The sequence below is a fragment of the Clarias gariepinus genome, chromosome 12 (assembly GCF_024256425.1).
Source record: "Clarias gariepinus isolate MV-2021 ecotype Netherlands chromosome 12, CGAR_prim_01v2, whole genome shotgun sequence".
NCBI lineage: Eukaryota > Metazoa > Chordata > Actinopteri > Siluriformes > Clariidae > Clarias > Clarias gariepinus.
Window position 1 is genome coordinate 6835810 of NC_071111.1, and position 23369 is coordinate 6859178.

Sequence of the window (23369 nt, forward strand, 5' to 3'; positions counted from 1 at the left end):
TTAAACTTATGAATGATTCTCTAATTTAGGCTTTTGTAATGGAAGACTAATTATATGTTATATAAATGCTTTTCTATGTGTGATAACAGCTGCAACCAAATCAAAAAGCTGTAAAAAGAGTCCTTTGGAATACTGACAATCATGTTGTTACATTTAGGTTGGTGAAGCAGAAGTAGAGAGTAATGTTCAGATTACACCGCTCTATTTGTGGCATTCAGTAAATCTTTATCAGACTCCACAGATTTGTTCAAGGCACCCGCAGAGTGAAACATAACACAGAAACTAGTCGTAAGTGTTCTTTATTATGTGCAGATGCAGTAGGCGAGTATGCTCTCAATACTTCTGAGATAGAAGGTTACAAACATGTCCTGGCTGAACGGTCTTTGTCCTGAGTAATCTTAGAAAGTTGAGTGCTCCTGTGGGAACCTAGGAACTTAGGTCTTGAACCATGGAAACCAGCTTGTTTAGGATTATTGTTGAATTCTGCAGTATTGTTAATAAAGAGCATTCTAACAGATGTTTTTTGGTGTTGTTTGGTCAAGTTGCCTTACAGGATTGTGAATTATTGTAGCAATGGCATACTTTGTAGATTTATTGTTCTGGTATGCACACTGGTCCAGACTACCATGATATCTCTCATGGTGCTTGTAATGTGTTTGGTTCATGTAAAGGACATTTTGACAACTGGGATGAGGATGATTGGTCTAAAGTCACTAAAGCTTTTGACATCTGTTTTTAGGCACTGTTATAGTGGTAGCTGGTTAACAAATTTGGGGACAAGCAGGAGAGGGAGAAACCTTGTAAAAGACCTTAGGTTGGTCAAGAGAGAGCTTATCTTGGGCTGGTTGTGCATATTGGGTGGAGATGCTGCCCTGCCATCCCTGGTATTCCCTGGAGGCCCTAAAATTATATCTTTTATTCTAAACTCTAAACGCCCGGTTGTGTGTCCAGTGGGAGAGCCCAATAGAGACCAAGAGGATTAAAGTAAGTGGTGCCAGTTTGCTGCTGCAAAGAAAACATCACATCACACTGCTTTGTCCTTTATTCCATTCTCCAAAAGTAATTTGTAACGTTCATATCACAGTGTCAGGTTTTTATCAAAAAACGATTATTAAGCTTTGTAGAAAAGGACCTGCCTTGAACAACATTTCAAACGATACAGCATCACACTATTCTAGAGTGGAACATGATCACCTCCCTGGACGCTATAGACACTGTGGACTAAACACTGCATATGTGAAAGTACTCATAAGTGCTACCACAATTGTTCCTGCCTGGAGTCCACTTAATCTTTCAAACCTCTAATCTTATTTTTGCTGGTTTTGGGAAACATTTATCATTGATTTATGGTCTAAAAATAATGACTTAGTTAACTAAATTACACATAATGTGGCAAAGTGGCTTAGTGGTTTGTGCTCAGGTTACACTTCCAGGTTTGGGGGTTCGCAACTTATCTCCAGTCAGTGTGTGGGGAGTTTGCATGCTACCCCTGTGCTTTGTGGGTTTCTCCAGGTATTCTATTGTCTTCAAATTGCCCATAATGTGCTTGTGTCTAGTGTTGGGTTGGCGCCCCATACAACATGTCCTGTAGAATAGGCTTCAGCTCTTCTGTAACATTAAATGGAATAAGCAGTACAGACGAAAGAAATACTGTGTGCACATACTGTAAGCACTCTCCTATTGTTCAAGTTCAAAATTTTACAGTAAGCGTTACAGGATAGATCGAATAAAACATTGAGTCCTCCCTGATAAAAAGTACACAAACCTGCAATGACACTGTATCTAAATACATATACTTCAATATGAGGTTGGTCCCCCTTTTGGACCTATAACAGCTTCCACCCATCCAGCTTCCCCAAGATTTTTGGGTGTTTCTGTGGGAATTCATGCCTATTTATTCTGTAGAGCATTTATGAGGTCAGACTGAAGTTGCATCAGAATTCCCCATTCCAGTTCATCCAAAAGGTGCTCAAAGGGGTTGAGTCAGGGCTCTGTGTTAGGGCCAGTCAAGTTCTTCCACATTAAACTCATTAAAATATGTCTTTTAAATATGTCTAATATAGTCCTTGCTTTGTGCATTGGTGCACCGTCATAAAAAGAAAAATGTCTTCCACAAACTGTTGCCACAAAGTTGCAAGCATAGCATTGTTCAAGAAGTTTTGGTATGCGAAAGCATTAAGATTGTCCTTCACTGGGGATAAGGGGTCTATTGAAACACCTCAAAATTGAAATTTTGTGCATATTGTGTACCTCCTCTTATTCAGATCATAAGTGTGTTTTTAATTCACGGACACAAAGTACATTGCATTTATTGATCACATGTTTAAGTCTAAAAATATGGTGTTGGTAACATAGCAGCAGTATGATTTGAAACAAGTAGTATGAAAGGATATGAGGTGTGTGTCAGCAGCAGTGTGTGCTACATTATGATTCTAATGTGTTAGGAATGTAGAGTTTGTTTATTGTGTAAGAAAAAGCTAATCAGATCAGTTGAGTCCTATGTGGTGTTCTGGTCTAGGGCTTTAATAGCTTGTGGGATACCTCCTAATACCTCCTCCGTCCCTCTGTGTTGACCTTTAAAGAGCTGCAAAAGTCCAGAGAACAGTCCATTGTTGAGGTCTTTCACTATCTTCCTAGCCTTTGTCAGACACTTAAGATAAGTTTAGCATTTATTTTTCCAATGAACTCAATTTATTATTGTTTGCTTATCCCAGTTTTGTTAATAGCCTGGGGTCAGAGTGCATTATATGGTGCACCGGAAGCGGACAGATTGCTCAATGGCCCTTACAGCGGCAAACTGACCGAGCTGGGATTAGAACAGGTGCCCTTCCGGTCAGTAATTCCGAGCATTAACAGAATGAGCCACCACTGGTGATGTATAAAGGAACAAGGATTCCTTTATTATTTGTGATGAATGTTCTAACAGTGATAGGATAGGATAGGATAGAATAGGATAGGATAGGGTTAATGTAGAACCCTACAGAGGTGCCGCGCAAATCAAGGCTTAGTGAGATCAAAGTTTCGGAAGGAGAAAGTTTTTGGCTTGTAAAACAAACGAAGCTGACACACGAGATCTTGTAAAGGAACCTTCCTGACAGCAAGCTGGCTTTTGTTTCTGTGGAGTGTTGCATCTCTTGGCAGAGAGATGCACTGTGTAACTGGCTCAGCGTTAGAACCTGGCTCTGTGGAGAGACTGAAGCAAAGGCCTTTCTCCAGGCAAGATTTCCTCCTGGTCCAGGACTAACAGAGGAGCCTGACAGAGGGCCCATTGTGTACTGGGGCCCAGCAGATCCGAACATGAAAGGACCGGCACATGCAGTAAAAAAATTAAATAAAAAAAAAGCAAGACAAAATATCTAATACCTATCTTTTATTCTCAGATCAAGAAAGAAACAGTTGAATGCTCTGGGGGGGGTTGTGTGTGTGTGTGTGTGTGTGTGTGTGTGTGTGTGTGTGTGTGTGTGTGTGTGTGTGTGTGTGTGTGCATATGTGTGCATGTTAAATGTGCTGTAGTGTGGGCTGGGTGCTGCTGCTCCTGCAGATCTGACCAAAACCAATCGCTCCCCTCTGCTCGGTCTCAGTGCCTACCTTCGCACACACACTGCAGGTAGAGCACCCGGGGTCTAGGAGTGCATACATACAAACCCACCCACCCAGACACACACACACGTGCAAACACACACGTGCATACACACTCACACATCACAGTGCACGACAATATACAAACACACACACACACACACACACACATACACACATATACACACACCCATACCCCTTCTCGCAGCCGGCGTGAGAGAGAGACCCTTTACTTTGGGCAGGCCCACCTGGTGCATGTCCGAGCTGAAGCACAGGACCATCTGGAAAAGCGGGAGACAAAGGTAAGCGTTCTATTAAACTCTGAGAGTAAAGTTCATCTTTGATTTAATAATGCACATTCTATGGTTTATGCATTTACATTGTCCTAATATATGCATGAAGGAAATGACTAGACCATGGATTAAAATTTGTTTCTGATGCTCTTTTCAGATGATTATATTGTTTATATATATATATATATATATATATATATATATATATATATATATCAGAATTTTAATTGTATGCAATTTGCATGTGGGATAGGTCGTTCTAATGATTAAATATTAAGGTATGCCTCATTAAAAAGCTTTGTTTTAACACATGGATTATGGAAAAAGAAATGTGAAACCGATACACTGGTTTTCTGTATATGTGCAAAATGTTAATTTAATGAAAGTTATTAATTCATTAATGCCTAATAGGACATTATTATTAGGCTTATTATTATTATTATTATTATTATTATTATTATTATTATTATTATTATTATTATATGATGCATAATATCTGTATTTAAATCTATTGAGGATGGAGCACATGTGGTTCTTGAAGAAATTGTGAACTTAATCAATATCTAGAGCTGAGACTCAGAGCCAAGGAAAACACATACACACTCTATGTACACTACACACACTTCTGCAAGTGTATAAAAGGCTAGCTGTGTGTGAAGCACAGTCCCTCTTTCAGTGTGTCCCTGCTGAGTTTGATGCTGTCAGAAACAAGACACAAAAAAGCCTCACTCTCCGTGCAAAAGTGCACACCAGAAGATCCTGAACTTTCTGCCATGTCCTTAATGAATCATTTCTATTAAAAAAATATATATAAAAAAAAAAAGATCATCCTTTCCAGTGTGTGCTGACAGGAATTAAAAACCACACGGAACAGATTTATATATATAATCACAATTCCAGAAAGTGTAAAAATAGCAAGTCGAGAGGGGTGACATGTCTGAAAGATCTGTATGTGTATCTGTTAGAGCGTTACACTCATGAGTCAATGAGTCCACGGGAATTTTTCCCCTCGTCTCAGCTCCCAGCTCCCATCCTGTCCACAACCCCTGGTGGAATTTCGAGTATGAGTGCGGAGACAAATTGGGATATATGCTTATAAAGAAGCTCTGTCAAAGCTTTTTCACTCTCGCTCTAACACACACACTCACACACACATCCCCCTTTTACCAAGCCTTCTCCATCTCACCTTGAGGACCAGAACTTCATCCACATCCACACCGGCTCTTTCTGTGCTCACGGCTCTCCTCCCTCCTCCACCTCTTCTTGATCCTTTCTTGAGTCTGCTGTCAGTCTCTCTGACTCTCAAACCCAGACCTTATCCATAATCATACACTCAAAAGGAGAAAATGTAGCTTACTGCGTAATACATCATATTACAAACTAGCTAAAAGTCTACATAGTCCAACTTATTCCATTTCTCTCTTTTAATCATTTTGTCTCTTTGCACTTTGAGCTGAAGTGTCAGTGTGTTACTGAGGAATACCCTACAATAAGACATACTAATAAACACCACAGTGCTGCTGAATTCTGGAATATGATTGGTCAAGTGAAGGTGGAAAGTGTTGAATAATTTTCTTCAACAAGTCACAAGCTTGTATTCATATTGTTACTGGATATATTATAGAAAATTGTGTTAAATGATCCTATCTGAAAATTCACCTTTTTTTTTTCTTTACCACCAATGCCATGTTTTGGCCGAATATAATCATAGACTCTAGAAAGAAGTCTAAGCTCTCTGTAACACTCAAATCTATTTCTATTAAAAAACGACAACATACATGATTAAAATCCACAAAGTTAACCCCCATAAAGGAACACCCCATTCAGGTCCACACTTGAGTCATGAAGATACCATTCTAGCTTTAAAGGTTCGTGCTTGGACGAGGGTTTGACCTGCAGTAACAATTTTGGATTCAAAGGTGCTGCTGTGTCAGTGGATTTCTAGTCCTATCCTATTGCACTCACTTATTTCTTACCCCAACAAAAAAATCAAGGGAGCACAAAACAAATAAAAATAAACTAATTTCCAGAAAATTGCTCTTATGCCTACTCCACAAACACACACAGACACACACACACACAAAAAAAGCTTTGATCAGGTAAACTAATTACATTGTGGCTTTAAAAGTGATATTGTATTATTACACTAACAGGAGTTCTGAGCTTTCTGAAGTCAGACTCTCTGTTAATAAGCACAGAGAAACGCCTGGCCCAAAGCTAAATAAGACAGTATAAGACAGAGTACTGAAAACGTTAATTAATTAATTAATTTCAATACAGGGTGTCCCAAAAGTCACCAATAATCAATTTCTGGTCCAGCCATGAGAATTAAATATGTTCTTCTTTTGCCAAAGAAAAATCTAACTGAAACTAAGTATATATTTTATAAAAAATAAATAAATAAATAAATAAATAAAAAGTTAGTTTTCATTTTCTATAGGACACCCTAAGAGTTAACATATACACCATATTTGCAGTTTCTGTTTATTGTTTCTTTTTTTTTATTCACTATTAAAAAGGAAAAACAAACAGGCTGGTAAAGAAATGAACTGTTTACAGCTGCTTTAACATAAGTTTAAAAAATGCTTACTTTCCAAAATGTTTCTAAAGTTTAACTATATGCAAATGCTAAACAATAAGGATTTTATAGTTTTTTTATGTTATACATATAATATAGAAAATTTGTGCCAAGAAGCTATTTTTAAAGTTTATGCAATATAAAAGTGACCAATCTTGCTTCCCTAAACATTTCAAGTTGCTAAAGTTTTGGAAAGATTTTATATGTGCCCAAAAATGGCATTTTACTGTTTAAACGATAATAATTTAAAAGGCAAATTATTCATATTTCTTTATGAGTATTAATACTAAAATTGCTGTAAGATTTAAGAAGCATATGACCTGTAAATATTCTTGTTTAAATTAAACAACTTTAAAATAAAAATTAAGGATATAAATTTTAAATAATAATAATAAATCTGTAGTGTCCGTAACCAGGTCAAATTCATGTTGTAATCTCCTAACAATTTAGCATTTAAAAATAATACACTTTTTTTTTAGATTTTTGTCTCTTCATGTGAAATCTAAACAGGCCAAGTTTTATCTGAATGACAGTTAAGATCATTGAAAGATTTGAATTTTAAAAAGACACTACAAATATAAATGTGTATGCATATTTATCTAAACGAAGCATGAATCGGGATATCTGAAAATGTAATGTTTCACCTAGGTGGGACAGATTACCTATAAGCACCCTATATGCCACATATATCCTGCTTCACACTACACAGTCACTGTTTTTTTTCCCTACAACAGCAGATGCTTTCGTTCATTTTATTCTCATATGCACTGTATATATTAAAATAACCAGCAATGAGAATATGATGAACAATAAAAACTGACAAAATAATACAAAATTAAACTGACAAAATTATAAATGTTTGTTTTTTAAAAAGTCCATGATTTTGAACTGAGCTGATTACCAACGATTCATGTTACTGTAAATGACTCGGTAATTACAGCGAAACTAATAAGAAAGGTATGTAGGCATGCATCCAGGGCTTTTAATGAGTCAAAATGACCAAAACAAAGCAGCCCTAGCCTGGGTGTCTGGCACTGCCTCTCGTGTCCTTGGCTGACTTTTGGTAAGACTCAGGTCACTAGTGCTCTAGGGTATGTTCAATAATTAGTGCATTGAACATACCCTATACATTATATGTAACTACTGCATATCTGGAATAACATTAGTTAAATAGGGATTGTTTTTGGTTACGCCTTTAATATGAGCGAATAGTTTGCTTAGAAGTGGGAAAAAGTGAGGGCATCAATAATAAAACCAATAATGATCCTATAAAAACAATTCTAGTTTTGCAAAGAAGGTTACAGAAGTTGCACCAGTTATAACCTCACACTGCTAAAAACAACACCCAAGAAAAAAAGAAAAATAGACCCAAGAAAAGTTAAGTTGTTTGTACGGTCTTCTTCATTCTGATATATCCTTCCCACAGGTTGATGATGATGATGATGATGCCATGCAGGTTAGTTTTGGGACTCCTGGTCCTAAATATGGTTCTGGCTTCTCCCGCAAGATACACCCGTCAAGTGGAACCAGACAACTATGACGAGGACCTCGACAACGTAGACGTCGAATATTATGAGGAGATGACCACGGATGAACCTGAGGTGGGAATGGATAGTTGCTATGGGTAGCTATGTGTGGGTGAGGAAGTAAATGTGCTATGGGTCCTGATAAAAAAAAAGAATCTTTTTTTTTCTCAAAGCTAACAATGAATTTAATGAATTTATTGTTAAGAAGCATTAGATACTTAGATTTGTCTTCAGGTACTATTATATAAATCTGCATATGTTTTTTATGTGTAATCCTGGAATAAATATTATAATTATTCATTTTTCTAGTTTTCCATTCATATTCTTATGTGGAGTTTTATTTGCGTCAAGGATTATTTATTTATCTAACGTAAAATCAGCTGATTCCTTGTCATAACACGTGGAATATGCACACACAATAGACTTAAGTGAAAAGTAAAACCATGTAAATGTATGAAGGGTGTTCAAATCAAACCGGGACTTGTCATGAAATTTCTGGTAGAGTAGCCTTCAAGCACAGTACCATGATCAGTAGATAACTTTTTTCACCAACTTGTGGAAGAGACAGATCTACACAATCATTCCCCAACACCACATGCACATTACAGGAACTTATCTAGGAGTTATTGAAACACCCACCATTCTATTTCCACAAACGTGTTGCTGGGAAGCTGGTGTTTCAGACATGAAACAGAAGTTCGATCATCGCTCCGGCATACTGAGAAAACTTTCAAACTTGACGGGTTCCAAGCACTAGTGACTTGATCCCCCTTGTAATATAGCTTGGGTGTGTTACAACAGCTGGGATAAGTGGGTTAGTGTAGCAGGGGATATAGAGAGATTTCTCAGAACTGGGTTCGGTTATTTGTCCGCTTTGACTTGAACACCCCTTATATTTAGGAGTATAAAAAGTAACTACGAAATTCAAAATCAGAACGTTGTCTTTTCCAGGACACTTTCATGCTTGAAAAAGTCTTGCTTAGTGCATTTTCTGTTCACATGTATTCTCTTATTTATTTACTTACTTACTTATTCATGACTCTAGCATGTAGCAGCTGATTTAATGTGGTTGTGTGTCACTGGAGACCTTTCCCTAAAACTTGGGGAATTTAAAGTATTTATAGTCTACCCAGATTTCTGTTGGCTCACTTCATGTTCTTTTGGCACAGTGGTATGGAAAACATGTTATATCCATCTGCTTGGTCTTTCTTGCCATGTCTTCAGTTTAGATGCATACAAATTCTTTGAATGATACCAATCCAAGTGTGATAAATAATGTTTGGCAATTGTTGGAAGTCAGTGCAAGTATTTATGCATGGAGACGTCTCAAACATGTTCCTGATCGGGCAGATATTCAGAGCAGTAAGCCAAAATGATATCACAGGATCAAGTCTTCCATAAAGATAAGAAGTTTAAGTTACTTAGTTAAGGGTGCTTAAGATGTATGAAGTTCATTTGTCTAAAACAATACCAACCACAGCATTTATTCCAAATGGTACACTTTTGTAATTAGCTAAGTTTCCTTTATCTTTGCAAATGTTTTCCAATCCTGGACCCACCCTTGCCATACACATTTTAGTGTTTTCCATGCTCCGACCCAGGACAAATGAAGTTTGGTTCTGAAAAATAAAGTGACAAATCATTCACTTTCTCAAATGACCCTATTTCCAAGAGTGAGCCCCTCCCCATAGAGCCCCATGCTAATTATCCAACTTTACAACAAAAACAAACAAACAAACAAACAAGCAAACAGACAAACAAAGATTTGGTCTCCAAAGCCAGATTTCCGAATTCATGTCAACAGTCCTGGGGTAAATTTCTTTAAAACTTGCCAGTTAAAATTATAATTGTCTGCTATGCATCGCTTTAGCTAACCAGCTAACTGAAATCATTGTAGTTTAACTTGGCACAAGAAATGTAGGAGTTAACATGGTACATCGTGAAGGATTGGGAGGACAGGGTTCAATTAAGCGCAAAAATAACGTTAGCATTTACAGTAAATTAACAGTATTTAGAATTTTTGCAAAGCTAAAGCTAAGCTAGCTTCTATTTTGTCTTCCGGCTAATCCCTTTCAGGGGTCGCCACAGCGAATCATCTGCCTCCACCAAACCCTCTCCTCTGCTTCCTCTACTAACTTCATGTCCTCTCTTACTGCATCCATAAATCTCCTCTTTGGTCTTCCTCTAGACCTCCTGCCTGGCAGTTTAAACCTCAACATCCTTCTTCCGATATATTCACAATCTCTCCTCTGAACATGCCCAAACCACCTCAATCTGGCCTCTCTGACTTTATCTCCAAAACATCTAACATGTTGTTTTGTTCCTTTGATGAACTCATTCCTTATCCTATCCATCCTTGTCACTCCCAAAGAGAACCTCAACATCTTCATTGCTGCTACCTCAAACTCTGCCTCCTGTCTTTTCTTCAGCGCCACTGTCTCTAAGCCGTAGAGCATCACTGGTCTCACCACTGTCAACTGTACACCTTTCCCTTCACTTTTGCTGATATTCTTTTGTCACATAACACACCTGACACTTTTCTCCACCCATTCCAACCTGCCTGTATCCGCCTCTTTACCTCCTTTCCACTTTCTTTGTTGCTCTGGACCGTTGACCCTAACAAACTTAAAGTCCTGCACCCTCTTTACCTCTGCTCCCCGTAGCCTATCGTTCACACGATCATGTCTTAGTTGTCAGCTCTTCTGAAAGAAGTAGGCATGTTGTAAACAACAGACAGTCTCAGTTTATTCTGCACATTTGCCCAGTTATGGATTAACAGGGGTTTTGGGCGGAGTCAGCATGATGTTGTGTGATTTCATGGAGGGTTTGCAAAGTTTTTATACTATCTGTAGTTCTGACACGCCTATTTCACTCAATGTTAACCCTGTTAATTGGCTGATCAGTTGATTACAGTGTGTTGGAAAAAGAAGGGAATACACCAGATCAGGAGTTTATTTTTAACCACTTCCAAACTGGGAAACTGGGAGCATCAACGCACAAATGTTTTTGTTTGTTCTTTTGCATGTAAAAATTTTATTAAATAAATATTAAAATGAAATAGACACTTATCAAGGGTAGATGAATCTTATCTATATTAAGCAGCACATCAAACAAGTGGAGGTTCTAGTGCAAAAGCCAAGTCTCATGATTTGATCAGAAACATAAAAGGTTAAGCTATGCTAAGTGGTAGCTAAAGTGATAATTAGTTAGGTAAGTGTATTGATACAGATTAGTATTAAAATTCGCTTAGCAGGAACACGATCCTTTCTTGTTTGACATTTTGATGCAACACAATCTGCTTGTACCTCAAGTACCAATGTTTATATACAGTAGATTTATATATTTAAACTTTTATTATAAACTATATTTAAACATGAACAATAAAATTTTGGAATTTGAAATTTTACATTGAAACTGCTGGTAAGATATTGATATATAAGCAAACATTGCATATACAATGATATGACTTAATCTGCTGTATTCAATTAAATTAAATTTTATTCTCACTCACTCACTCGCTCATTCACTCACTCACTCACTCACTCATCTTCTATACTGCTTTATCCTGTATCCATGGTTGTGAAGGGGCTGGAGCCTATTCCAGGAAGCTTAGGGCACGAGACAGGGTACACCCCGGACAGGGTGCCAATCCATCACAGGGCACACACACTGACTACGGTCAATTTTGGAACGCCAATTAGCCTAACCTGCTTTGGACTGTGGGAGGAAACCGGAGTACCCGGAGGAAACCCACCAAGCCCGGGGAGAACATGCAAACTCCATGCACACCGAGATGGAAATCGAGCCTGGCCGGGAATTTAACCCAGACCCTGGAGGTGCAAGGCGACAGCGCTAACCACTACACCACTATGCCGCCTGTCACATATACTATACATTACTGCCCAATTCTTTTTTTGCATATCCCATCGCTTATTGGTTGTCTTTGCATAACTCTGGGGTCAGTGTACAGGGTCAGCCATGATATAGCACCCCTGCAGCAGATAGGGTTAAGAGCATTGCTCATGGGACCAACAGTGGTAACCTGTTGGAGCTGGGGGGCCCTCTGAGCCACCGCTGTGCCAAAAGAAATAGCACTATTGTCAGAAGGTGGATTCACACCCACGCTTCCAGGAAAGACTGTAAAGATCGCTTAGATCGCTCGGCCATCCTGACCCGAGTAGTAGTAGATTGTTGGATATACTTTACTGTTGGGGTTCAAGGTACAATTTTATCAACTTTAAATTGTTCTGACATGAAATATATTTATTTCACTTTTAGACTAGTATGGTCTTACATGCATTCATTTGCTCTAATTGTTCTACGTTTCATCAATAAATAGAGCAATAAACATGCAGTTCTCCAAAATGTAGAAATCATCATATTTGTGAAAATACTGTACTTTGATATGACTGTGTGACCACTGATTGCCATAATTAAGTTAGAGTTTAGTGCAAAATACTAATGGGCACCCTTTTTATTAATTACAATGCATAACAGATTAATAGAAGCTATTTTACGAGGTTTAAGTCACTAGTGTGTGGATAACATCGCAAGTTACCAAGTCACCAAGGTAGAATGTTTTCTCAGCACGCTAGAGCCATGACTGGACTGCCTGCTTCATGTCTGAGATGCTGGCTTGCCAGAAACTCAAGGCCCAAACATGTGGAAATGACATAGAGTGAGGTCAGGACTGTGGCGATAACTCCTCGCTGAGTTCCTATAATGTGTGAGTGGTGATGGTGAATGATTGTACAGTTCACACAGACAGATGCGTCTCTTCTTCAAGCTGGCTACATGTTATCCATTGATTTTCAAGGATAAGGTTCCATGTTCCAAGGGTTTGTCTGCAAAATTTGGGTAAACGCAGTAAGAACTTGTACAACATGTCAGAAATGGAACAGGAACCAGTAGGGATATCATATTGTCTCTCTTGACATGGTGCTGCCACGCAAAAAAGTCTGGTAAGGACATGGTTGAAACAACATGCAGTGAGAACTTAATAATGACATAGTTATGGAAGCATTGACCAGTTAACGGTCTAACTAACACCTCTTCAGTTGACGTACTCCAAACCTGTTCTGACTGGTACATCACTGTGGTGCTTTTTCATCAATGTAGTTTTTAAAACACCATCTTAAGGTTTGTTCTATGACCATGGTAGGTCCATAACGGGCTGTAGAAGACTGCATTAAGTTCATATTATGTTTCTCTGGTGTTTGTCACGGAGTGACAATATACAGTAGTAACAGATAAGAGCCTGCTTTTATCATAGTGATATCATGAGAATAAACTTTAAACTAATATAAACTATAATATAAACCATTTTCCCCCCATTCCCTCAACGTTTTTGGATTTTTTCATCAGAGTATGAGAAGGCCCTTGGTTAGACCTTCCAATACTTGATTATTGACCATGAGTTGTTGTTAGTCTTTTGGCTGCTCCCATCAAAGTGTTTCCACAGCGGACCATCAATCCACACAACAACTTCGCACAGGTTTTATGCCGGCAGCCCTTTCTGACGCAACCCTTCTATTATTCCTGGGCTCGGGACCAGCACTGCATCCAGTGACTGGGAAGAAATGGGGTGTGGCACCCCAACAATTACGGGGCTCGAACCCTGATCCTCAGATGCCCAAACCAGCAACCAAGAGCCTTAGCCGCTCCTTAATTTAACCAACAATGGTTAAAAACATTTGACTGGCAGACTTTATAAATGTACATAGAGATATAAACTGAAGTTAGTAAAATTGCCTGGTTTTATTGCTAGCTTGTGGAATTAATAAAAGTGCTATACCAAAAAAAAGCAGTAAAAATACCTCCTGTGGATAAAAGTCTGACAACGGTGTGACTCATACTGACCAGTCGCATTGTTTTGACCACTGCTCATAAGCAGACACGTGCTCTATGAGCTCACATAAGTAAATTTCTTTCCTTACCCAGCTGCATCTGAGGATTTATATCAACTATACTGTATAATTGAGTATGATTTAGCGTCTGTGTATGTGGTGGCTGCAACAAGTTGGTACTCTGGCTTATTTAAGCCCTCTGCATTTTCCCCCACAGATATGTGTGTTTGCTTGGGGAGTGGGGGCTGATGGTCAGACAGGGGGATAGATTTCCAGCTAGCACACAAAAAACCTCAGTGTCATTACCCTGAAACTCCAGTTATGCCTATTAAATGCTTACTTAACCTTAAGGAAAAGAATTTATGTAGAGTCCAGCTATGATATTCTCACAGCTCATGCAAATCACGCAGAATGAGCACAGGGGTTTTAGGTTGTGCCATGGCTTTACAGTTTTCTCATCGGGGAATGCCTGATTGCTTTGTGCAAATGAAGCAGTGTGTATGGAGAAGGATTTTCTGCCTCCATGTATGTCTTGGTTCCACAAGGACCATTCACATGTTGATGATAGAATCTGATTTTCGAGCGTGAGTGAGACGAGTTCATTACAGATGGTTTTATGGCGCCACATTCTGGTTCGTACTGTAACTGCAGATATCATAGATGCTCAAAAACTTCAACTGGATCCCATCTCTTACATTGTATTTCTCCTTATTGTTAAAAGTGCTATATAAAAAAACATTAAATTAAAAATTAAAAAATATATAAATATTTATGACAAAATTAATATTAATTAGGAAAACAGGAAATGTGAGGAAACCTGTCAGAATTTACCACAAATAATTTTTATACATTTCATGAAAAATAATAGAAAGTCCGGTAAATGAGCAGTTTAGTAAAAAAAAAAAAGACCTAGTTTTACTCATATTTTCCAGCCAGCATTATTCAACCTGCTGATTAACATTTGAGAAGATGTTCAGCTTTTAATTTCCATTGCTTTGTATAAATAAGATAAATTGCAAATACATGCACATAAATGAAAAAAAAAAGATTTAAAAGACACTAACCATAACATGGTGGATTTTACCTTTCCTTTATTTGCAGATAGAGATTAGCACCCTAACCCCAGATGAGGACAGTGAGACAGTATATGGTGCCTCGCTAGAGGAAGAGGAGGAGGAAGACGAACTAGACAAAGAACATGGGAACAAAAATGAATTACCTATAAGGCCTTCACTCATCCCATCAGGCTCTGGAGTGCCAGAGATTTTGATAGGATCACACACCCCAGGAGGTCTGTATTACACCAACTCAGTACCCACACACACACAAACACACACACAATACTGTCTTACCCGCACTTACCAATATAAGAAATGCTTAATATCCATTTAACTAGCAGTTTGATTGGTTAAATGTTTACTTCATAATTCTGTAACCCTTGCTTCATCTAAATCATTGCTCCCATCATCTCTAACCGTCTAAACTGAATCATGGTCATCATGCAGTTCTAATCAGTCTTTTAACACCTAATCTTGTCTCTAACAAGAGGAAGAGCTGCGTCTGACACCAACTGAAATCCTTCGTATCTCAGGAGACTCTTTGGGTTCTGGGGCTTCTGGAGCTTCGGGGATTTCTGGAAATGTTCCTGGTGCTAGAGAATACCCTTCTGGGGAGCATTTGGGTTCTGCAGGTTCTGGGGGCTCTGAAGATGTAAGCTTTGGATATATTAGTTCTGAAGGCTCAGTAGACGTTGGATCAGGAGTATCTGGAGACTTTGTACCAGAAGAATCTGGAGACCTTGTTTCAGGAGTATCTGGTGACTTTGTTTCTGAGGTATCAGGTGGCTTTATTTCTGGGGGCTCTGGATACTTTGTTTCTGGAACATCTGGAGACATTATTTCTGAGATCTCTGGGGACTTTGTTTCCGAAGTATCTGGAGGCTTTGTTTCTGGAGTCTCTGGGGACATTGTTTCTGGAGTTTCTGAAGAGTTTGTCTCTGGAGTCTCTGGGGACATTGTTTCTGGAGTTTCTGAAGAGTTTGTCTCTGGAGCCTCTGGGGATCTTGTTTCTGGAGTTATTGGGAGCCATGTTTCTGTAGTTTCTGCAGAGTCTGGCTCTGGACCCTCTGGGGACCTTGTTTCTCGAGATTATTTAGAGTCTGCTTCTGGAGCCTCTGGGGACCTTGTTTCTGGAGTTTTTTCAGGGTCTGTCTCTGGAGCCTCTGGGGACTTTGTTCCTGGAGTTCCTTCAGGGTCTGGCTCTGAAGCCTCTGGGGACCTTGTTCCTGCAGTTTCTTCAGGGTCTGGCTCTGAAGCCTCTGGGGACCTTGTTCCTGGAGTTTCTTCAGGGTCTGGCTCTGAGGCCTCTGGGGACCTTTTTCCTGGAGTTTTTTCAGGGTCTGGCTCTGAGGCCTCTGGGGACCTTGTTCCTGGAGGTTCTTCAGGGTCTGGGTCTGAAGCCTCTGGGGACCTTGTTCCTGGAGTTTCTTCAGGGTATGGGTCTGAAGCCTCTGGAGACCTTGTTCCTGGAGTTTCTTCAGGGTCTGCCTCTGGAGCCTCTGGGGAATTTGTTTCTGCGGAGTCTGGCTCTGGACCTTCTGGGGAATTTGTTTCTGCGGAGTCTGGCTCTGGACCTTCTGGGGTTCCGGATGAAGAAATAATATTAATTCCTGGAGGTCAGTACATTTGGCTGTAGTGGAAACTGCATTCTGTACACCTAAAACCTGTATAGTTCAGAATGTCATGTGTTCCACTATGGGTTCACTGGGTGTCTAGATGGCCGGGTGAACTTTTTTTTTTCTGATTCACTTCTTATTAGCTGTTACTGCTAAAGATATGATGATACTGTCAGGAATTTTAAGGGTCTCAAATTGATTTCTTACCACATCGCCTTGTCTTTACCAAGATAAGGAAATCGACATTACGGTTACCAAGGGCCCTGAAGAAACCATTAAAGATGTGGAAATAGTAACAGAAATATTCTCTGGGGAGCCTGTAACTCCAGGGACTCCTGAGGAAACTGAGCTTACTTGGGAAGGGGTAACAATCATCCCTACTACCATAAATGAAGGTTAGTACTTCACCTACCCTGTAGAGATCATATTGTAAATAATTGCAACTTGATAGCACCAAAGTCTGGAAAAGAGTCCCAGGGTCATATGTGGCCCAACAAGCTTACAGTACATTGGATCACTTTAACTATGTAAATAATTTGCAGTGTCCTGTTTCCTCGTACTGCTGACAGGTTCAATACACAGCCTGTCTACAAATACTTGATATTTTCCTCTTCTTACAAACCTTTGTGCTTCATTTAACTGGCTGTAATGGGTTAAATGTGTGTTATTTGTGTTCATTTCAAGATCTTCACTGCTCACTTTATTTCTTTATCAAACCCCATGCTAATCCTTCTCCTAACATCCTAACGTTGTGTGTAACAAGAGGAGGAGCTGCCTCCCACCACCCAGATCTCACTCGAGGAGGGGACAGGGAGTACACCAGGTTCAGGGGTACCTGAGAGCCCTGAACCTGATGTTGAGGTCGTTGATTTTGATGGACAAGGTTAGTGTCCTATCTGTTTATTGTGCATTTAAGATCAACCAACATGAAAATTGTGGACTACAACACCCACATAGAATTGATCAGATATTTCACTAAGAGATATGAAACCTAAGGTTGGTATACTTTCATTATAACATAATGGTGTATGTTTTAAGTATACATTGTTTACGTTTATAAACTGGAACATCCTTTAAAAAGATTTATTAGAACAGACCTGTTAAAGGATTAGCTTATGCTAAAAAGGCAATAATAGAGAACAGTAATCCAGATATTAAAGATGCACAGTTGTCTGTTGTGTTTCTCTTAAACACTTCTGCGTTGAGGAATTGTTTCGAATATAAGAGTAAAATCACATCACACAATTACAACCCACTAAAAAACCTTTCATTCATTAATATCTTTTTTAAATAAAGAACTAGTTTAGGGAAAATTCGTAGAGAGTCAAAAATCCTTCCAACACATGCTCACCAGACATTCAATGTTCTTGATAGTTTAAGGTGTACTGCAATTGCATTCAAAAGAACAAAAAGCGGAACAATCAAAGGTTAAAAGGTTCAAACTGCTTTATTGTAACTGTTGCTTTGTTTGCCTTTTGCGAAATCATATTTATGTGTCTTTCTTTTTTTCCTGGGCAATATCTACTAGAATCGACGCAAGGTATGCCCACCTGTGTGCTGTGTACCTGCCTGGTGGGATCTGTGTACTGTGATGATGCGAGGTTGCTGAATGTACCGCCTCTTCCCAAAGATACCACTCACTTCTACGCCCGCTTCAACAGGATCACTAAGATCAACAAATCTGACTTCGCTAACATGAGTATGTTTATTGTAGTGATATTGTGATGTATGCATTTAATGATACTGTTGATCATTTACTTCAGGATTGTGGATATCCATAGATTAAGATAACTGCCATAAAATGACGAGCTATAAAATTTCAACCCAACACATTAAGCCCTATGTTGTATTTCCGCTTGTCCTTTTGTATGTTGTTTTGTATAATTCGTGAATTTGCTGCTGGAACAATATACACTCTCTCCCTTTTGCACTGCAAAGAAACGACGTCTTAGGAAATGCAAACGTCTTGATTCTGGTCAATTTAGTATATATCATTTTTTATTTAGATTTAAACTAATCACATTTTGCTTTGATAGTTGTAAAAATTTATTTCATGAAAGAAACAAATGATATGCTTATAGGATAAAAATTTTGTCAATTCAATAAATAAAAAAATATTGAAAAAATTGTCAATATATTTTTCAGTTGCTAAAATACATATTTTTTTGCAGTGTAGGATGGATAAAGCTCTCTCTCTCTCTCTTTCTCTCTCTCTCTTTCTCTATCTATCTATCTAATTGAGAAGTTGAAATTCAGTTTAAGTTCTCATTTCTTTTCTTTATACAGCTTTATATGAAATATAAAACATGTTCGCCATCAGTTCAACAGTACACTCTTGTATTTATTTGAATTCTGAATATAGACTAATCTAAATGTTGTGTGTGTGTGTGTGTGTGTTTGTTTTTGCTCTCCATTACAAAGACAAACTGAAGAGGATTGATCTGACAAGTAACGCCATCTCAAAGATCGAAGACGGCGCGTTCTTCGGCTTGCCCGCATTAGAGGAACTGGTAATACGAGAAAACAATGTGGCTCAACTTCCAGCTCTGCCAGCCACCATGACTCTTGTTGATGCCAGTCACAACCACCTGGGCAGAACTAGCATCCAGAATGAAGCCTTCAAGGTAAGAGATTAAAAAAAGCATTATACAAGCAGTTGTGGGTGAAGGTGAAAGTAATGCTTACTACAGCTGTTCCTTATGTATTGTTTAATGTATGGTCGAATAGTCTATACATTACTGTTTCCATAGTAACAGCTTAGACAGGGTCTTGTTTATTCCTTATGTAATATAATGTACGTCTGTAACCAAGACGTTTCTGTGTTGTAGGACATGACAAGACTGCTTTACCTCTACCTGACAGACAACAGCCTCGATCACATTCCTGTTCCTCTGCCTGAGAGTCTCCGCTCTCTGCACCTACAGGTACCGGCACTCCCACCTCAGTGCTGCCCCCATCTGTTCACTCCATGTGAAACTGTTACATTTTACATCGACGCTTATTAGAAAACCCTTTGTACATTTTCATGGCTTTAAAAGCAGACAGATTATATTTTGTCTGCTTGTAAAAGCATGAAAGATTAACTTCAGGTATATTCACAGTTGATTTCATATTTAAATTTTATATTTTAATACCAATATTTAATATTATTAAATCCTTTTTAAATTTTAATAGTAATTTGTAATATATTAATATTAAATATTATTTTTTTTATATCAACATTAATGTTTAATACCAATGGTTAATACTGTAGATAAATCTGGGTAGTGAAAATATGTTGCAGTTGCTAATATATATATTTTATTTTTTTATTTTAGATTTCTAATCTTACAGAAAGTTATATATATATATATATATATATATATATATATATATATATATATATATTAATATGACACATTATTAGCAATGTGTTGTATTACTGTAACTAGGGGCTAATTATTTGACTTCATTTAATAAATAATTAAAACTACTTTTGATGCACGTTATGTATCCTGAAGATTTTATCACAACCCAGTATTGTGATATATATACACTCTGGCCACATCGCTACATACTTGTACACCATCCTACTATTGGCTTGGACTTCTTTTGCTTTCGGATCCAGGTAAATTTTTTTGTGCCATAGATTTAACAAGGTGCTGGAAACCATCCTTATAGATTTTAGTCAATAACATAACAGCGTCATCCAATTGCTGCAGATTTGTTGGCTGCACATCCATGATGTGGATCTCCCGTTCCATCACATCCCAAACGAGCTCTATTGGATTGGGATCTGGTGACTGTGGAGGCCATTTTGGTCCAGAGAACTCATTGTCATGTTCAAGATGATTTTAGCCTTGTCACATGGTGTGTTATCCTCTGGTCTTAAAGGTCACCAACGGTACTCAAATAAAATGACTGTTGCATTTAAACCATATTCGACTGGTACAAAGTGTCCCAAGAAAATCACCTCCACACCATTACATCATCAGCCTAACCTGCTGATACAAAGCAAGATGGATCCATGCTTTCATGTCATTAATGCCAAATTGTGACCCCACTATGAGTGGCAGCCGGTGTGGTCTTCTGCTGCTGAAGTCCATCTGCTTCAAGCTTTAATGTGTTGTGTGTTCGGAGATGCTCTTTGGCATACCTCAGTTGTAATGAGATACTGTTTACTGCTTTCTATCACCTTCCAATCAGTTTTAATAAAAAGGAAAGGAGAAGTTTAGTTTGAAGCATAGGGTTCAATTTATTTTGGCTGTCTCATATCAACACAGAGTCAAAAAGGACACATACACCCATTTGGATTGTTAATTTAGTGAAGCTGAAAGCCCAGAAAATCTGCTTATATTCGCCGAGCCAAAGGTTTCCCAACTTCCTGTTGGTGATGATAATGATGACCACCAGCTGGTAACTTCTCTGTGCAACATGAAAAAGCTTTGTTTGACAGCACTCATTAGATTGACCAAAAACCACAGTATCATGTGCATGTCCAAGGAGCTTAATGCAGGTCTGAGAAAAATGAAGGTAGATGTACAGAAGTCATGGAAAAGACCCAAACTGTTCCCCTCACCTAAGAGGAAGTCGGATGAGATGGTCAGGAACAACCCAGGAACCACCAAGACACAGGACTGCCATGAACTGTAAGCTGCTGGAAATCAGTGTTGTTATCTACAGTGAGTCTTACATCACCATGGACTTCAAAAATCCATTTCTTCAAGCTTGACTGAAGTTTGCAGCTCAACACAAATACTTCTGAAGGAAAGGTTTGACGAGGTATGTTTGGAGGAGTGAAGGTTAGGCACTCAACCTCAAGGATACCAAAGCTGTTAAGCATGGTGGTGTTGGTAGTAGCATCATCTTTTGGGGCTGTTTAGCTACTCAGCATCCAAAGTGGATGGAGTAATACTACCTTAGAGTTCTTAGCAGAGCCTCAAAGTATCAGCTAGACATTTACACTTGGATGAATGGAGCGTTTCAACCAGACATTGGCCCTAATCACACATCAGAAGAGGCGGAGATTTGTGGACCAACTAATTTACATGAACACCACTAATTCTGGTCAAATACCCAACCAGGAGTCAACCAATGATTCAACCAAATTTTAGGTGTGTTGTGTGTATAATTTTAGCCATGTGTTCCTGAAAACCCAATATAACTTAAAACTTGTGTACCAATCTCCCCTCTTGGGAATTTCTGTTATATAAAAAAATTTACGAGTTCAAGTCAAACCTAGACGTTTGATTTTTCTGACTAACAGAAAACAGTTCTGAGAGTAAAACATCTCTTTATTTCTCTATATAATCTCCTGCTACACTAATGCTCTTATCCCAGCGTTCCACTAGTGCTTGGACACATCAAGGTAGAAACTTTCCTCAGGAACAACTGCAGTGGGCTCCGAGCCATCAATTAGCCGCGATCGACATTCACATACGTACAGCTTTCTTTAAACATCTGAACCATTCAAATGTTATACTGCGGCTACGAGTCTCATCACCGTACTGTGCTTAAAGACATAACGTCTATCACTTTTGCGCATTCATTCACCAGAGAAGTCCCGGTTTAGGATAATCATTCTGATTCAGAAAAGGACTAGTTTGAAAAAAAAAAAAGACCTAAAAGGGCGAATATTAGAATGAGTTTTATGTTCATGATGAGTGTATACAAAACTCTATATTAGGAAAAAGGTCATTAATGTAAACCTATGTTTTAGTTGTGGAAGTTGTTGTTACAGCAGAACAGGAAGATGAACATTTCTTTCTTGTCCTCAGAACAACAACATCCAGATGATACACGAAGACACGTTCTGCAAACGGAACGACATGAACTACGTCCGCATGGCGCTGGAGGACATTCGCCTGGACGGCAACCCCATCAACCTCAGCAACACTCCACAGGCTTATGTGTGTTTGCCACGTATTCCTGTTGGCGCTCTTATTTAAACACACACACAGTTCTACAGACACACATCAAAACCCCTGAGAGTTTCCAACTTTTTTAACTTTGGCTGGAGTAAACACTCATATGAATGGCTGTCTTATACAAGAGGTTTCAGGCACACACACACAGAGACAGAGACACAGACAGAACACACACACACACACACCATGTGCAATAAACACACATTATACATGTTTAAATGTTAATATAATTTGCATGTGCAAATAAATAGTGAAAAACAATCCGGCTTCATTAAATATGGAAAAATAATCAGGAAAGAAAAAATGAAGGGGGTAAAATAATGAACAAATAGAAGGTGCATATGCAAACAATATGCAAAAAAAAAAAAAGAAAAAAAAAAGACTAACCTATTAACAAATCCTACTTGTTTTTTGACTGACAACACCCGGACAAATGAAATATATTTTGTAAAAAAAATTATAAATAAATAATAAATAAATAATATGCTGTTATTATTCATAGAATTGTTTTGGAAATATGTTTATCATAAATCAGTCACAAATGGCGCTTGGTGAACTTTGAAAGGTAAAATTTATTATCTAATGCAATAAAAGAAGCATCAACATAAACAATTATTTCGTTGTAAAGTCTGTATTGTAATATAAAAAAAACTACATAAATCATAATATTTTCCACATGAACTGCAATATTTGGTATATAATTAATCAAAAGTTTTTTTGTTTTTTTTTGTTATTTTCACAATTTGTTTTTGGGCAAGAGGCTTGGAGTTAACCCTTCAGAGATGTTGTATTGTGTAAGGGTGAGAGATGTTGAACCTGGTTCATATGTGCTTTCTATGGAAAATACCACATGATGATAATAATGATGATGATGATGATGATAATGATGATGATGAATAAAGCTTGTTTGGATGACCTCTCCAGAACAGAGGTGGCTTAAAGTTTTTCATTGACAGCCTAACTGAGG

General features: G+C 38.3%; 1 protein-coding gene across 2 annotated transcripts; it reads left to right on the top strand.

Moving 5' to 3' along the window:
- The first annotated feature begins 3594 nt into the window (after positions 1–3594).
- Positions 3595–23229, top strand: epyc (epiphycan). Of its 2 annotated transcripts, none has more exons than XM_053508970.1 (10): positions 3595–3881; positions 7877–8051; positions 14924–15113; positions 15369–16496; positions 16727–16891; positions 17260–17379; positions 18025–18195; positions 18918–19120; positions 19325–19420; positions 22253–23229. In XM_053508970.1, the coding sequence occupies exons 1-10, from the start codon at positions 3835–3837 to the stop codon at positions 22421–22423; spliced, it is 2466 nt and encodes an 821-aa protein (XP_053364945.1). In that variant the 5' UTR covers positions 3595–3834; the 3' UTR covers positions 22424–23229. The 2 variants fall into 2 exon arrangements, with proteins under 2 accessions (XP_053364945.1, XP_053364946.1); XM_053508971.1 differs by having other exon boundaries at positions 18037–18195.
- Positions 23230–23369: the final 140 nt, after the last annotated feature.